Source organism: Poeciliopsis prolifica, unplaced genomic scaffold (assembly GCF_027474105.1).
Source record: "Poeciliopsis prolifica strain line A6 unplaced genomic scaffold, Auburn_PproV2 SCAFFOLD018, whole genome shotgun sequence".
NCBI lineage: Eukaryota > Metazoa > Chordata > Actinopteri > Cyprinodontiformes > Poeciliidae > Poeciliopsis > Poeciliopsis prolifica.
In genome coordinates this window covers 2593358-2610753 of record NW_026562393.1, presented here as the reverse complement: position 1 = coordinate 2610753, position 17396 = coordinate 2593358, and the positions used below count along the sequence as shown (strand labels likewise).

The window sequence follows — 17396 nt, the reverse complement described above, 5'->3', positions numbered from 1 at the left end:
TTCTTTTGGTCACAAATTGTCAGGAAACGCAGATTACCAGATTTGGTACCTGCTTACATTTCCAAAGGTTTAAGGCTGTAATGATCATAATATCCCTGTGTTTGACTGGCCAGCAAACTCTTGTGGTACTCAGCACGACTAAAACAATTTTACTTTGAGTTTTAATACTCTCAACTTATTTTTATGCCCGGTTTGTGGATTCAATGTAGCACCTGAATCTTCCTTCTGAAAAGTGCAGATTTTAGAATAAATCACCTGCCATAGTATGAAACAAATTGTCGGAAAATGATGAGGGATGAGGGCGATTAAAGCAATCAATAATGTGAATATTTGAAGTGAATTACAAAAATCCAAACTCGTCATCTGTGCCAGTTATTTCCCTTATTCTGTAGTAACACAACTTTTGTTGATTAAAGCTGCTGAAGTTTCTCTTTTGAAGTATCTATTTTCTGTTATTTTCTTGAAAGTCATTTTTCTCTACCTTGCAATCTTGCCGAAGATGAGAAATGATTCCCAAGCCCCTCCTCTCTCCCACCCTTTTTTCTTTTCCTTTTTCTTCATATACGTCTGCCTGTCACTGTGATAAATACATCTGAAGGAAAAATACTGGTCTGGGACAGGACAAATGTCTGTTCTACACTCACTGAGGCCTTAAAAGGTGCTTTTTGATGGGTTTGAAGAAAAAGTGAAGCAGGTCAACCAAGACATGCCATTGGACAACAAAGCGCTGACAATTCTTCTTACACACAACTCAATCCTCCCACAAAGACATTTACATGCACAGTTTTACACATGCAAGGCCTTTCTTTATTCCCATCAGTTGAGAGCATCATGTCATCATCAGATGGATAGGGGTGTGTGGGGTCTGTGTGTGTGTGTCGGGGGTTGGGTCAGGTTCCTTCGCCTCCACACTGACGAAGACTGATGCTGAGTTTGAGATGGGAGTCATGTGCTTCTGTACGTCCAGCCTTAACACGAGGGAGTGTTATTTATGGCTGCAGAAATTTTGACTATAAAAGGGAGCAAGTGTAAAAAATAAAATAAAAATAAAAACCCAGTAAGTTTGCATAGCCTGGTTTTGAGAAAAGTCAAAATCTATCCACTCTGTGAGATACTGCATAGTGCATCATGTACTTACCTGGAAATGTTAAGCGTCATGTTAGAATCACAAAACAGAAAATATAACCCCGTGACCACAAAAACCTAAGAACATAAGGATCATTCAAAAGAAATGGCGAATGTAATCATTCGTCAAATTAAAAGGATATTTTTAGAGACCTATAACTGATTCATTTTATTTTTTTAAATCATAAATCTATAAATTTTCCAGCTGCGTCTTTAACGTACAGGGAAAAATCAAAATTATAATACACAATGATTAAAAAGAAGTGTTAAGGTTAATTTGAAAATTAACATGTTTAGAGAAATATATTTATTTATGTCCTTATTTATAAATAAATATAATCTAAAAACTTTTATTTTTCTACATGGACACTTTTTAGAGCCTAAACATAATCAACTTAAAGTGTCGTGCATGAAAAGATAAAAACAAAAAACAAAAAAAACAATATTCCACCACAGTAAAAATGTCATTATTCAAACCAATCATAATTTTCAGCAAAATTCTATTCTTTTCACCTTAAATTTTGAAAACATAACGAAGGCCAGTAATAAAGAAAAAAGGCCAGATTGTTTTAACATATTTTGGATATTCCTTTTACCTGATATGAGAGAGGCGGGCTTCAATAGCAGCACAAACGCCAACCCAACAAGGATTGAAAACCCTCGCACCTCCTCATGCGATACTAATTTGCTTTCCTTTGCGGTGAAAACCATCTACCAAAACCAGGTGAGCGTCATTCATTTTCACTGGGTCTAAACTTGAAATCTTAAGTGTTTGGTAACCTTGGTTAAAATTATTTTTCTTCATGAAACCCATCCAGGACAGAAAACAGACAATGCACAACTGCACATTGGGAGGCCAAAAAGACGAATAACAAGGGTTTCCGATCTAATGTTCGCCATCATTTATTAGAAAAGGTTCTTTTTTTTTTTTTTTACCTGAGAGAATCCTTCAATAACTTTCTTTACCCAGAAACAAAAAGTCATTTGTGTTTGTGTGTGCGTGCATGCTGATTGGGTCTTGCTGGTGCTCTCATGGAAAGGTGCATTAATCCCCACAAATGTGTGAAGAACTTTCTGATTAGATGTGAAACTCAATGAGTTATTGCACGTCATTATAAATTATAGTAAACTTTAAATAATTCTTTTAATATTATTTTTCCTTCTTTTTGGGGTTAAATTTCTTTTAAATATACATAACCTATTTATAAATATGTACATTTTGAGAATTAACACTAAGACTTTTCCCTTTTTATCGTGTTTGGGCCATTCAAAGTGCTCTTTAAGTTAAGTGCTAATTTAAAGCTAAATCAGGTTGGTTTTAAATCTTCCATCTCAAAAACGTGAACATTCTTTATATCTACGTAAGTGAAACTGATTCAGGATCAAAAGCATTAAGGTTTTAGTAAACATAAGCTAAAGCACAAATCTAAGAACTAGCATTACATTGACTAAGTAATGGCATATAAAGGCAGCAAACGGGATTAAATTTAGCTGCTGGCCCTAATTTTAAAATCTAAGTTTTTTGATGCACCAATCCCATTAAGGAAGCATGAGCAGAATCCAAGCATGCACGCGCACACGCAGACTCACGCATCACACTCTGAGCAATTCACAGAAAACAGCACATCTTGTTGAATCCTTGTTTTCCACATCATTCCAATGAACCCCGCCTACTTCTGTGGGATACAGACTGCTAGAAAGAGCTCCTGCGCCTTTGGACCGGCCACAAAGGCTGGGCGGGAAGGCCAGCTCCGCTGAGCAGTCGGGATATGCGCCCACACAAAAGCAGCAAGGGTCTTTGGGTCATGCAAAGAGCCTCTGGAATTCAAGCCAGGCCAAATTTGATTTTAATTAGTCAGACCAGCTCGTTGTTACAGTGAGCTTGTCTTTCTTTTTTGGGAAAAAAGATTTAGGAGGGGAGATTGCATAGACATCTTGCTGTTTGCATGTCTCAACAAACTCTATATTTGGCATAGGGGGAGGGGCAGGGAACCAAACACAACCAATAAGAAAAAAAAAAACAAACGACGTTACAGACGATCTTCACCTTTGTCCAAAGCATCAACATATGAGAATAGATCAAAATTAGTTGGGGCTGGATTTAAAGTTACTCAAAGTCAGTCTAACAAAAGCTCACTTCCATCCACAGACCAATTGGTTTGTGGATGGAAAAAGCACCAATCAAACTGCCAGGTTTCCCGTGACCTATTTACTTAACCCATCGACAGTAAGGATACTGACAGCAGTCAGTATCTGTAACATAACTTTTATAATTGCTTTTGTGTCACATAGAAGAGAACTGTGGGTCCTTAAAGAATATCTTAGCAATTTCCATTACAAACTTGAGTGTATTGTGTTATAAATAGGATTGAACTGGAATTGCAATTGAATTGAATTGCAATCTGTTCATCTGATCGGATTATATTGAACTGATTATATTTCTAGATATAAATTGGGTCTTATTGTTTTCAAATTTCCTTGATATGAAATTTGTTGTGAACTAGTGCAATGCAAATAAACAGATCTGGGAACAGGATATCAGTAGCGGCCAGGAAAAGCCTGATTGGTGCATTTGTAGTTAAAACAGAGCAAAAATTTTACCCTTGAATGAAACAATGGAAAGTTCAAACCACTATCATCATCTAACACCCCGTTTACATGTCATTTCATGTATCAAGGGCAGAATGGACATTCAATTTTGGGGATTTTTTTTTTTTTTCCCAGAACCACACGTACATAAACCAATAGAATTTTAAAATATTGGTGCTACTGGGGCAGGTATAAGCTAATGTTGCAACATTTCCAAGCTAGCTTTTGGAACTCAACGACGCTTTGGACAAATGGTCAGATCCATTTTACACTTTGATGACAACAATGTGAGAGCTCAGCAGCTGGGTTAGCTGAGATACATGCCAGACAAAGAGTCCAAGTGTACCTCTTTCCTTTCCTGCAGCTAACTGAGCTGCTCTCCCCACTCGCATCATCAGTTTTAAAGGACAATATCTGAGCACGCACACACAAAAAACCCACAGCCACACGTGTAGCACTTCATGTCGTCATGAGACTACAGAGGGCGTAGGCTTTTATCTCTTTGCAAACAAGACGAGGCACAGGGGGTTATGATTAATGTCAAGGGGCACTTTTGATTATGGACCTGCATGCACATGTGAGAGCGTGCACACATAAAAAATTGTAACAAACATTACACATTTCTTCGCTTCTTTTGTTGTCTTCACTTACATTACATGACAATGGGATGGAGCGGTAAAGTTGACTTTTATAATGAATCTTGAGTGTTTTTGTATGGTTTTGTATTTACATCATTGATCATGTTCCCCCTCCCCACTGCTGAAAAAGTAAAAAGTAAACAAAAAGTAAATCCAAACCGAAAACATACAAAAGTACATAGTATTGCACCTTGCAAACGGGCAATATATCCTTTCAGTTTGTTCCCCCCCCCCCTAATGTCTGTGTGACACCACTATCCTCTCTGCTGGTGAGTGGAAGCTGGGTTGTGGGTGCCAGGTTAAGGTCCAGTGCCCCCCTCTTTCAGCTACATTCAGTTCCATAAAACAATCAGCCATTATAGAAGCAAACATCCCTCAGTCTCTGGGCCGTTCACATTTTTTAAAGTCATGATCTACAACACAGTCAGAGATGTGCTGAGTGATTCTAGCAAAGCATGTCCTTGGGTTCATCTGAGATCCAAATCAATAAGAGGGCCCCAAACTTTGAGGAAAAACCAACAGATGCATCTCAATAATGTAGAATATCATAGAAAAGTTAATTCTTTTCAGTAATTTTGTTTCAGTAAAACTCATTTTATAGCTGTATTGCATGCAGAAACAGTTTATTGATTCTCGCTTATAATTAATGAAAACCCCAAATTATGTTTCTTAGGAAAATATAACACCACTAAAACACAATGTTATTTTATGGCCATTTTATGGTCAACACAATTATTTGGGAAACTCCAGACTTGACAGTTGAGCAGCAGAAAGTGACGGACAGCTTCTGCAAGAGCAACAAAAAGATATAGCTAAAAAAAGTGGATGCTAAGAGTGTTTCAACCATGCTTATAAATAGAAGGTTCAGTGGAGGGATAAAGTTTGAATATAATTTAGAAAACTTTGGAGAAGCTAATCTTGTTTTCTCGCTGTTATGTCAACAGTAAGGGTCCAGAACCACCCGCAAACAGATAAAATCCTGAAATACTTAATAGCCCTTGGTAAAAATTCCTAAAATTGACTATTTTACACCAAACACCAAATACACCTTAATATGCAATCATACACACAGTGGAAATTCTCTGAGCACTACCACAGGAGCCAATTTCTAAAGTCTACCTTGTCTCTGTACTTCAGGGTATAGCCAAACGGCGGCAAGAAAAATAAATACTACTTCAGGATTGGCTGCTTTGCAAATACCAGCCAACAGTGTCAAGTGCTCCTAAGCTGCATTTTCAGTAAAAAAATAAAATACAAATAAAGGTGGGAAAAAAGGTGAATAGGCAGATTTTCTGCAAAAAAATTGTGTTCCACAGAAAAATCTGAATTGGTGAATATGCCAATAATGAGCTAAATCTTTTTTGCATTTGATGCAAAAAGAGCCCTGACCAAGTTTGGTAATAATAATAGTGTAGTAATAAGATGCTTCAGCCTCAGCCCATGACTTTTATTTTGTTCTTACAAAATGAAACTTATATTTTGTAGTTAAAAAATGAAAGTCATGGGCTGATGCCTGGATTCAGCATTCCTTCATAGCTTACCCTGCTTGTAGAGCCTGTCGATGACTATACTGTCAGCTGTCCAGTCAGTAGTTTTCCCCATGATTCTGTAAACCATAACATATTGGCACGAGATTTTTTTTCCAGAAAAACTGGATGTGTTTTTGTCTTTTAGCTTCGAGCCATATTCATAAACATTAACTCAGAAATAAATATTTGAAATGTATTAACGTGTGCAAGAAGTCCTACATGATTTTCTCTTTTGAATTGAATTACTGAAATCAATTAACTTTGCAATAATAATCTAATTTATTGAGCTGTTCTTGTGTACGGATGCAAACACACAGGCCCTCTCTGTTCCTTTTTAGTTTATATGCATCTTTGCAATTTTACATGTGCCTGCAAAACACGACGCCTCCCAAGTTCGTATGAGTTTTGTGTTGCGTGAGGTATGACAGGCTTGTGTTTCAGTTTTTTTCTGTTTTCAGTTTAAGGTTGCATTATTTTCTGTTGTATTCCATTACAAAAAGAGAAGTATATATACGTATAAAAAAAAAAAACAACTCCTGTTTTGTTGGTTGTAAGTTCCTCCTCTGATAAAAGAGGACAGACAACTGGAGAGACACTAGACAAAACACATCAGTTGGCGTCTCAACACAAAAGACAGATGTGGGCAAAAGAAGTGAAATTTCTCCAATGTTACACTGCACACATGGTCAAAAAGTGACTACAGCCATTTTCTTTTTCCTCTCTCTTTTACACGGAGCAGTTAAAGCATCAAAATACAAAGAAATATACGAAAACAAGGAAAAAAAAACTCCAATAATTCTGTTTAGGAGTCTTTTTTTTTAAGTCCTCTCTTTTTAAATTTTGCTTTATGGATTCATATCATTTCAGATTTTATTTTTGTCCCTTAAGGAAAAGCAGCATTTAACCACCTCGGTTACACACAAAAACCCAGTCAGCTCAACAAAAGGACATCAGATTTTTTACACTCCTCTTTCAGTTGTTTAACAAAGAGGTGATCCAAACCTCAATCTCTGGAATGTGGGATATCTTTTCCGACCCCCACAGTATTAAAATTTCCAACTGGAACTGAGAGAAGGAGGTGGGGTGGGGGATCATTTTGGGTCCTCGGCTGGTGTGGGAGAAGAGGTTGGGGCACCTAAATTGGGGGGGGGACATTGCATATCCAACATTTCCCCATCCATAATTCCCACTTTATTCCAAGTTAATAATGGCATCTTGTTTTATTTTGCTTCCTTGTGTCAAATCTCTTGATCTTGTCTCTACTGCTTTGCTGTTCACATTCAATCAGTGGCGCCTCTCTGAAAGGCGGTTATGGCCAGCCTTGTCTCACAAGGTGGAGAGGCCTGAATCCTGTTTGGTGTCAGCGATTCTTGGCCAAACCCGTGGAGGAACAGCAAGGTTAAGAAGAGGAGGAAAAACAATTTGGAGGGCCCCAGATCTGAAATGTAATGATGATGATTATGAGAAGACGATAAGTGCTAAAGCCCTCCAAACCCTCCCATGCAGGGGTCTCTCACAACCCCCCCTGTTTTTTTCTGGACTGTCAGCGTGATGCTGACAACAGGAAAGGTTTGAGCCTGAGGCCACTGCGGCTGTCAGCCTCTGTTATACAGAGTGGTCAAGCATTCTCATTTAGGGTAAGTTGGGCCAACAAATGTGTACAGATAAAACTTTGAAAAGGAAAGGGTGAAAGTGAGGACCGCTCCAGTAGTGCAAAAACTCCCACTAGCCCGGCTGAATGGGGATGTAATGGCCGCTTGAGCTCAGCTCCAAGGAAGGCCATGAGGATGGCAGAGCAGGAGAAGTGATGATTCCCAGAAGCTGTTGATGTGCTTAAGGAGCAACATTCCAGGTCCTCTTTAACTTTCCATTGCGGATGCTTATCCATCTGGTAGAGGTGTGAGTTATCCTTTATGTTCAGGACTGCTGCTTGACATTGAAATAGAACTGATTCTTTTATAGGAGGGGAGCCCAGATTTGGCATGGACCCAAAATCGAAGGAACAGAGTGGACTTTTATAACAGATGCTGTATTCTTTAATAGTCATTAAAGAATGACTATTGTCATGACTCATGTATGATGTCTGCCATGGATATTTTACACATTACTAGTATAGTGACAAGAACTAGGATACATAAGACGTTTGAGTACAATCATGACAAAAAGAAATTCCACCTTTGTTACCATGTATTGTAGAGTGAAATAAGGATTATTCTGTCCGAAAGCTGAAGCATGGCTTAAATTTGGACTCAACGGGACAGAGACACCAAACTCAACAGAGAATATTTTGCTGTAATGAAAAGTGGAGGCTAATCTACAGTGATTAGAAAAACTAAGAAATCCTACAGTTGATCATTCAATGTAGTTTTTTTTTCTACCACTTTACTGATCAAAGGTGGAAATCAACACTGGTCACTGGACAAATGTCAAAATATTACATGTAATAAAATTCAACCTTGCAACATACACTTAAATTAAACGTTAAGAGTTTTAGCATTTTTAGATTTACAGATTTTAAATATCATCTTCTCTATATTTCACATTTATACTTTAATTACCAGTAGAAACAAAGTGATTAAGTTCACGGTTATAAAATGTTTAGTTTAAAAGCAACAAATTTAAGTAGAAAGGGGAAATACAACTATGCATAGGCACAAAATAGTAAAAATAAGAGAAACTGACCTGAAACTATCTTCATAAAAAAACATTTTGTTTTTTGTGTGTCAATATAGCAGAAAAGGGAGCTTAGGATTATGAACTATTTAAAGCCTCTCAAATGTCTGAGTGGCTGGTACAAATTTTTAAATTAAAATGACAGTGACCTTGTTAGAAACTTTCTTTTCCCCATGATTGTAAATCTAATGTGGTGACCATCAATCACAGATATCCTGTTTTGTTCCATATCCAGTGGCAGAAATCATGGGCGAGCTGTGGAAAGTCACTCGTTTGCAGACGCCCAGTCTCTGCGTGCTAATTCAGTGGGGGAGCCCATCATGGGCGCTTGTTTGCCGTGGCTCATCTGCTCCTCTTGCTTGCTTTCTGAGGTGGCCTAAGCTGGGGGTGCCCACCATTCACTGTTTGCTCCTGTGAGTCAGTTTCTGTTTTTACAGAAGGGGGTGAAAGGATGACGCTTGGTCCCAAATAACAGAACACGAGATGATCCGAATGTGATGGGTACCACTCCCCCCCTGCAGGGTGGGGGAGGGTGGTCGGCCCTCCTGTCTTTTAGTACAGTTTTTCATTAGAACCAAGTGAGAGAGTTAAATGTGTGTCTGTGTGTGTTCTTTGAGTGTTTTTGTGCCGCTATGCAAAACAACAACAAAATAAAAAGTCTGAACTTTTGTGTTAGTCCACATATGAAACCAGTTGAACGGTGTATGTCTGGCTGTGGGCAGCTGCCCAGTGTCCACAGAGGTGAGGTAGTGCCTGACACCGTGGGGCGGTATGGCCGCCCCATCCTCGGGGTGTGTCCGCATTTGAGGTAAATGGTAGCCTTCTTGGCCTTTTTGCCTACTCTCAGTGACTCCCACAGATTTATTTCTTCTTTTTTTTTTCTTTTTTTTTCTAAAAAAGGCAAGTGTGTATGGAAGCCTGGAGGGGCCACACTGAGCTGAGTCCGTGAGGAGAGGACTCTGTAGAAACCCTAGGGATTAGGGCTTTAAATCAACACTGTCGTGCAGTGTGTACAGTAAAATGAGGCATTTATGTTACTCTGAGGTGAAGTTGTGTGTTTTCATATAAATGTGTGTGTCAAATGAAGACAGAGGCAGACGGGGTGTAGAAGATTTACTTCTGACCCCAGTCCGGGTATTACAACGCATTTCCTCTCCCTGCCTCCGTTCCTCCTTTTTCTGCTTCTCAAAAGGAATCTCTCCCTCCTCCCATCTTGTTTTTTCTTTCCTTCTTTCAGAGTTGAAACTCCTTGGAGAGAAGCGCTTCATTGTCATTCATACGACGGTATGACAGCTGCACAAGCAGTGACTGCCTGCACATATGCATGTATGTATGTATGTATGTATGTAAGTCTGGATGTCTGTATGGTATGTCTGTATGTCTGTTTGTGTGTGCATAAGTCACAGGAGCCGGTCCAATGACAAAAAAAAAAAAAAAAAAAAAAAAAAAGTAGATACGGTCCGCCCCCTTTTTAAAGGCTAACAGAACATTTTCATCGAACTGGACTAGCCTTTTTTATATAAATATAGCACCTGTTTCAGTGGGATCTTAGAGGAGCAGCAGCTCCAAAACAAAACAACAAGACAGCAGTAAAGGCTCAGATTGAGTTGATTACCTGGCAGCCGAGTCCGGTTGCATTTGCTTCCATCGGCGCCATTGCACACCAAAGAAATGTAAAATAAAAAGAAAAAAGAAAATTTTAGCTTGCAGTGTTTGCTGATTGCTCACATGACTGTGAGAAATGACGCTGTTTTCTGAACTACTGTTTTAACACTTATTCAGAAATAATACTGAAAGATCCTAACCAGCTCTGATGCTGCTTCAAAACGTGAGCACTGCGAGAAGCATAAAAAAAAGGAAACAAGGAGGGGAACCTGACCCCCACAAACAATGCTGCCCTGAAGAACTGAGGTGAAACAAGCTGTGGCTCTGTGTGTGAGTGTTTTTATGTGTTTGTGGATGTGTCTTGGCAAATGGCAACAACTCTTTCTGGATAAAACAGCTTGCTCAGACAGAAGGGCCCCCACATGGATGTTTAAACAGGAGATGGTGTACGAAAGAGAGGGAGGAGGTTCTTGTTCCATTCTCCCGTTGCTGGTGTGTGTTTTCTTTCCGGTTATATCCAGTTCCTTTGTAACCACAAACTGTGAATTTGATGTCGGAGAAACGCAAATTCCTGCCGATGAGACTCTCCATGCGTCTCTGTGGCTAAGCCTGTCTCCTGTTTCCTGTTTCCCATTGCACACGCTGGCATCTGCACGTGTCACACTTCCTGTTCCTCGAAGACCTCGAGGAAAAGCGGCGGAAACAGTTCGTTGGGACACTCCACCTTCATGTGAAGGAAACGGCTGGCGTGGCACGCGCCGATCATCCGCAGATCCGTCACCTTCATCAGGAGTTTGGGCCAGAAGTGGGGAATGTTGTGCTTGCGGTAGTTGATGTAGTGCTCGAATGCCAGCAGGTACGTCTCCTGGCACTTCTCTATCTTGTCCACAGACGTCAGGCCTGAGCGATCTGTCAACAGAGGAGACAAAGGAACATTTAGTAAGCTCTGAACTTGGCAGTGGTTTCTTGACTTGTTATGATGATGTGTGACTACAGCAATAAATCATTGAGAAAGCCAGGAACAGGTGCACAAATATTTTACTCAATAATGCTACACTATATAAAACAATATATATATATAAGTTCATTGACAATGTAGCAGAATTGACAATCCTGTTGCCAGATAATGCATGCCTTTGTTCATGCATGAGAAAAAATTTAGGTGTGGCAGCAATTCAGAGAAGCTTTGGGGATGGACTTTTGTTTGGTCTCAAGGAAGTCCTGGAAGTGACTCAGAGAAGAAAGCATAGGTTATTCCCTGTCTTGTTTGGCATAGGATTTGAGCTGCTGAACCACACAAAGAACCTTATTGGGTAAAGTAAGGATAACTTTGAAGAGCTACTTAATCCAGTCCCCCATAGCCTTAATAGAGGAAGCAAATTTTCCAAGTTCAAAATTTACTTTCTCTACATGACTCAATTAGTTGTGGTCAGCTCCTCATCAGCACGCTGCCTGGAGTGCAGAGCATTCATCCTGAGATGGTGAAGACTCTGGGCATTATTGGCCTGGTTGAAGAGCCTCTTTTTTGTTACATGGAGGACTGGGACAATGGCTCTAGAGTGAGAGATTGGGACGGTGGACCCAATCTTTAAGAAAGGGGACCAAAAAGTGTGTTTCAGTTACTCATGGTTCCCCTTTCCCTGGGGAAGGTTTACCTGAAAGTTAGTTTCTGGTTTTTAAACACCTAGTTCTAAGCACTATGTACAGTACATACAAACATAGTGCTAAGTACTGTACATAGCAATTTAAAAGTTTTACCTCCCATGAAGAAGTACGACTGAAATTTTTATTTAAATAATAATAAAAAGACTTAATTTACTACATGTTTCATTCAAATGAATGTAAAGCCATTGACATGCAATTATAAATTGAAAGATGCCTGTTTTCTTTAAGCATACCTGAGCTCATGAGAAGCACGGCCTGCAGAAGCGCCACTTCCGTGTCGTCCAGGTTGAACTGCGCCAGGCTTTTGCCCAAATCAAAGATGGCATCAGACACCACACCCAGCCCTCCGTTCTTCAGCTGCTCGCGCTTCACCGCTATCTCCCCGCTCAGCGTCAGTGTCTCGCTTTCTGGGTCATAACGGATGGCTGCACGCAAAGACATGATCTCCATGCAGCAGCCCTTCAACAAGATGATCTGGTCTTCACAAGGCAGCTGGTGATAAAAAAAAAACGGAAAAAAACCCACACATTTATCATTCAATGCAAACATAGAAATGTGAAAATATATTCTGCATCCATTTACATTTATGTTGCTAAAAAAAGTTCATTACATTGAACAAGTTTCCTCACTTGATCATTTTCAAAAACCATCACTAAGTGTGTCCATAATATCCACGTTGACTAGTATGCTACTGCCCTTTGACCTGACCAACACGATAACAGTGCTATTTCTATGAGTATATTTTTGGGAGAATGAAGATTGTTCAGATCAGTTATGTTCTCGTGTGGGCATGGCCTAATTGGCTCAGTTTTGGTGTTACAAAAAAAAAATCACAGCATCAAGAAAAGTTTAACAGATAATAAGGGAGACATATAGATAATGGTAAAAGAAGTGGTTCAAGAACAGAAGAAGAACGATGGATGAATACCAAGCATGTATTTGTTGCCATGAATAAACAGATTATTTCAAAATCACCCTGATTTACATGGATGCAAGCCCCTCTCAGCTGAATCTCATCTCGTTACGTGTGCAGAATGCGTTCACTGAATTAATCTCACCTCGATGCGAACTCTACTCTCCCTGTGTCGCTCCTGGCAGCCGAGCAGATTAATTCACATTTGTTGCCTTGATCTGTCTTGTAAATTTCTAATCATGGCTTGTAACTGAAGCTCAAACCAAACACTTACAATGCATTTATGGCTGTGTCAATTTAAAGGAGCAGCAATTAATTACTGTTTTTTTTAGTGAGTAAATGACTGCTGGCTTTGTTTCGGTGCGCTTCCTATCAGGGCTTCAGACAGGCAGGATGAAGAAGCCTCATGGATTAAATAGGTTTTTTCCAAAGTCCAATGTTATCAGATTAAACAGCCTAATTTATAGTGTCTTTTATTATTTTGAGATAAAACAAGGCAAATTCTGGCATTGCTATCTACTAAGCTTTAATTTTCAACACAATAAGTTTTTTTTTTTATTGATTTCAGTGGTATCATCTATCAAGGAAGAAACAGTTAAACACACAATTACATTGAAAAAAGCAGTTTCATCATCATTGCCTTTGATTTTTGTTTCTAAATGTTGTACAGAATCAAAGTTGCAACTTCTCCACATATGTAGCTAAATATGCTACAAATTCCCACTTACCGGCCTATTTAAAGCCATCTGTCCCATCAGAAAATAACTCTTTAATCAGTGATAATATAATGCCTTGTCAATACTTTATTATATGTTTACTAATTGATATAACCCAAATGTAAGACAGCTTGTTCCCTGAGGTGTCTACCTGTAATTCAGTGCTGGAGGAAATATTGACTAATACAAGTGTCTGTTCGCTTCACAAATACAAAGCGACAAGAAAAAAAATCCTTTTTGAAAGAAAGCCATGAGGGCAGACAGAGCTGAAACATACAACCAGAGTCACACTTCAGATCAAGACAGACAAGTCCAGATCAATATCAAACTGAGAATCTTTATTAAAATCTTAAAATTGACGTCAACAGATTGAAAATCATGAGAATGTGCAAAGATAGTACAGAAATAACTGAAAGACTTGCAGCTGCAGTTGCAGCAAAAGGTGATATTTGAATAAACTTTCAAGAACCGCAAATCCTTCTTTTACTTCTGACGTGATGGAGATCTATAATAGAAAATCCAAGATGAAACAAAATGTAAAGCAGTTTAAATGTTTAAGAGGTATGAATAAATCTGCAATGAAATTAATTGGCCTTTCCTTCAGACAGATTAAATGATCTGCTTGACAAATCGTACTCATGACCCTCACATTTCTATGAGCACTTACAAACACACACAGCCTGACAGAGGCATTCATCTATGCACGAACTGGTTGTTTTTTGCCAAATAATTAACCTTTCCTCACCTCAGAGAACATGGGCAGTTTTTTGGCAAAGTCAACTACTCGGGTGATGGCAGGGGTGATGATCTTGGTGAATTCGCTGAAGGCTTCCAGGTCCACCTTGTCTCCGTCGGACGTCGGGGCAACCGGAGATTGGCCAATCTTCTCTGGCTGCATTGGAAATAAGGCAGTGATTAGCCCCTTCAGAAATAACACCTGAAGAGTACGTTCTTGAAGATCTCGATTTTCAGGGGTATCTATCTAAACATACCTTACAAGGATCAAAACCTTCATGATCCTGTAAGAGCGTTGTGCAGCTTTTGTTTGCCTTTATGGTGCACAGCTAAGGCTAATACTTTTTGTGCATTTTTATTATCATCATAATTGTTTTGACAAAATTCCCTTGGCTTGAGCTCTTGTGACAATGAAATATAATTCTCATCAAGGTTAAGGCTAATGCCTCACAAAGTCCCATCCATTGCTCACCTCAAAATAATTACAAACCAAACTTTTATTTTTAACTTTTATTTATTTATTTGACAACCACGCATCGTTTATCATTCACCTTCTGCTTCATAATTACGCTCCACTTTATCTTGGTCTATCACATAAAATCTCAATAAAATACACTTTCGTTTCAGGGTCTAATGTGATAAATGGGGGAAAGTCAAGGGTTTGCATTGAGAAATCTGTGTAAATTGAGGTGTGATAATGACACATATTGTGTTACCTTCTACTGAATAATGCATGTGTCAGAGCTATAGCAATTAATTTAAGTTGGGCTCCGGCCATGAACAGGATAAAACTAAAGCATGAGAATAATCGTCGTAAACAGTAAGTCATCAATCATGGAAGACAGAGATGGATGCTGTGAAAGAGCCAAAAACTAAGCATAGTGTTTGTAGATGGAGGTCAGGAAAAATTTTTACATCACTGTTGAGAAAATAGCTGTCAAGGGGGAGGCAGGAGAATCAGCTGCAGGTTATACATACTGGAAGCAGAACACTCCTTCCTCAGTCTTTCAGTCATATTTTACATTGTTTAATGGCTTTTGTCTGTGCAGAGTTCATCCTTAACCCCAGTGTGATTAGAAAAGCATGGAGAACCTGAAAAATGTTAGCAATAAGCACAAAGAAGTCTTCATAGTAAGCACTGCAGATTACCTAGATTAATGCAGGAAAAAACTTCTGGAAGCTGATGGGGATTAATCATGGGGCTTTTCTATTTCCAAATCAGTCCAATTTCTAAAATAACCAAGGAGCCTCGATAGGACTAATAGAAAATGTCTGTTTTAGGATTTATGTGGAATGCAAGCTTACCTTTTGTCTCTTATTGAGTCTTGTTTTCAATAATAATAAAAAAAAGGTGTAGTGTTCCGAGGTTCCAAACCATTAATTGCGTAAATACTCCACACTTTTCCAGACTCAACTTTTCAAATTCAATGTCAAAGTACACTACTCTATCAGTACACCATCAATTTATGATGATGGAAGGACAGAAGAAAGGACACGTGTATGGAATGAATGAAAAAGGGAAGAGCACCAGGAGAGGAAGAAATCAAGGAAAGAATGAAGGTCAAAGGAAGGACATGAGTGTAGGAAGGCGAGAAGGAAAGATATCATGCAAAAAAGGAGAAAAGACAAAGAGTAGAAAGAAGAAGGAATGTAAAGACAGGAAGATAGGAAGAACATAAGGAATGATGAAAAAGAAAAACAAAAAGGCACAAGGATTATGAGAGAAGGAAGAAAAAAAATCAGGGAGAAAAGAAGGAAAGCAAGAGGAAAAATAGAATGGAGGAAAAAAGAATGAGAACAAGAGATGAACAAAGATACAAGGATGGAAGGAAATAAGAAAGAAAACAAAACAAATGAAAGGAAGAAGAAAAAGAAAGTCAAGTTTCAGAAAGTCAGTCATGAGTCTGTGAAATCAAAACCAACTTTCGAATGAAAAGACGTTTTAACATCAGATTTACAGACTGAAAAATACCAACGCGTCTCACGGTGACCTTCCCACAGAGTTTCCTCTTGCTCGGTGAGTCAGAATGTAATCCTAGATTTATGGGCAGTTGGGGAGCACAATCCATTAGAGTTCAAAACAAACTACACTAGGAAGTTTAGGAGTAATTTATACCAGTACTCACTTTCCACCCAGCATTTTTGACGCTGTCTGCAAAACTCCCCCATTGTCCAACACAAAGCTGAAGCTCCGGTTCAATATTATTACAAAAACAAAAAATTGTATGTAAGATAAAATGACTTCAAGTGAATTAAAGAACCAATCAATCAGAGAAATAAAAATTAGCAGCTTGCACATGGTAGATGGACCTAAGTGTGAATAAAGTTCAACTGATTTACTTGTTTTTACTTGGAACCTTGTTATTGCAGTTTCAGCATCAAAGTCCTGAAATGTTGACAATTATCAGATACATTATCTCTGGAAACTCTTTTCATAATGAGCTTATAGTAAGTCTATTTCATACCAACAGCGATTAAAACTGCTCTCAATGAGTCAAGTTCAACAAATTTCAATAAATAAAAGGTGTTTGCCACAATTTTGGCATCATGATTCAAGAATAAAACCAAAAAATGTATGAATATACATAATTCCCAATAATATATAGATGTTTTTTTTAAAAAGATGAGATAAAAAGTTTAACAGAAGCCAAAAAATATAAATACACACAACATCTGACAGGATGATGAGATCTCCTCTGGGAACCTGCAGGTCTGTGGTATGAAAAGTGTTTTTACTTAATCTGCACTGAACTAAAAGCAGATGTTCAAAGGGCCTTAAATTGGATCCGTTTCTGTTTCTAATTGCAAAGACTGAAAACAGAGATTCAGATTCAATATTTGGCAAATGTTTCTAAGAGCAACAGTTTAAAGTTTAGGACCTGTGAATAACAGGAGATTTCTGTGCGGTGAAGGGTTGTGGAGAGGTTTTATATTTTATTTGGCTCAGAGAGTAGAACAGAAAACCGAGAAGAATGGTGTGTACAAGATGATCCAACACTTAAAATGAAAAACTATTCCCACAGTTTTTGTTTCGTAGACGTTCATTCTGGATGCATCCAGCTGTTTGAAAGTGCTACTAGTAATCTTAGCTTTGTCTTTTAAACAGATACCACACTGCTGAGTAAAGCTATTTGGGTGGTTAGTGTTGCTGGCATTACATAAAACAGCAGCTTCTCTGTTGGCTTTCAAGGGAAAGCACCTTAACTTT

The 17396-nt window shown here is 38.7% G+C and overlaps 1 protein-coding gene across 3 annotated transcripts in view; it reads right to left on the bottom strand.

Moving 5' to 3' along the window:
* Positions 1 to 2012: 2012 nt before the first annotated feature.
* Positions 2013 to 17396, bottom strand: part of LOC129368062 (thyroid hormone receptor alpha) — a 117315-nt gene continuing 101931 nt past the window's right edge. For all 3 annotated transcript variants that reach the window (XM_055042887.1, XM_055042886.1, XM_055042885.1), the window contains 3 exons: positions 14199 to 14345; positions 12058 to 12316; positions 2013 to 11068 (listed from right to left, as the gene is read on the bottom strand). In XM_055042887.1, the coding sequence (XP_054898862.1) occupies positions 10818 to 11068; positions 12058 to 12316; positions 14199 to 14345 (657 nt within the window). In that variant the 3' untranslated portion in view covers positions 2013 to 10817. The remainder of the gene's footprint in view (positions 11069 to 12057; positions 12317 to 14198; positions 14346 to 17396) is intronic.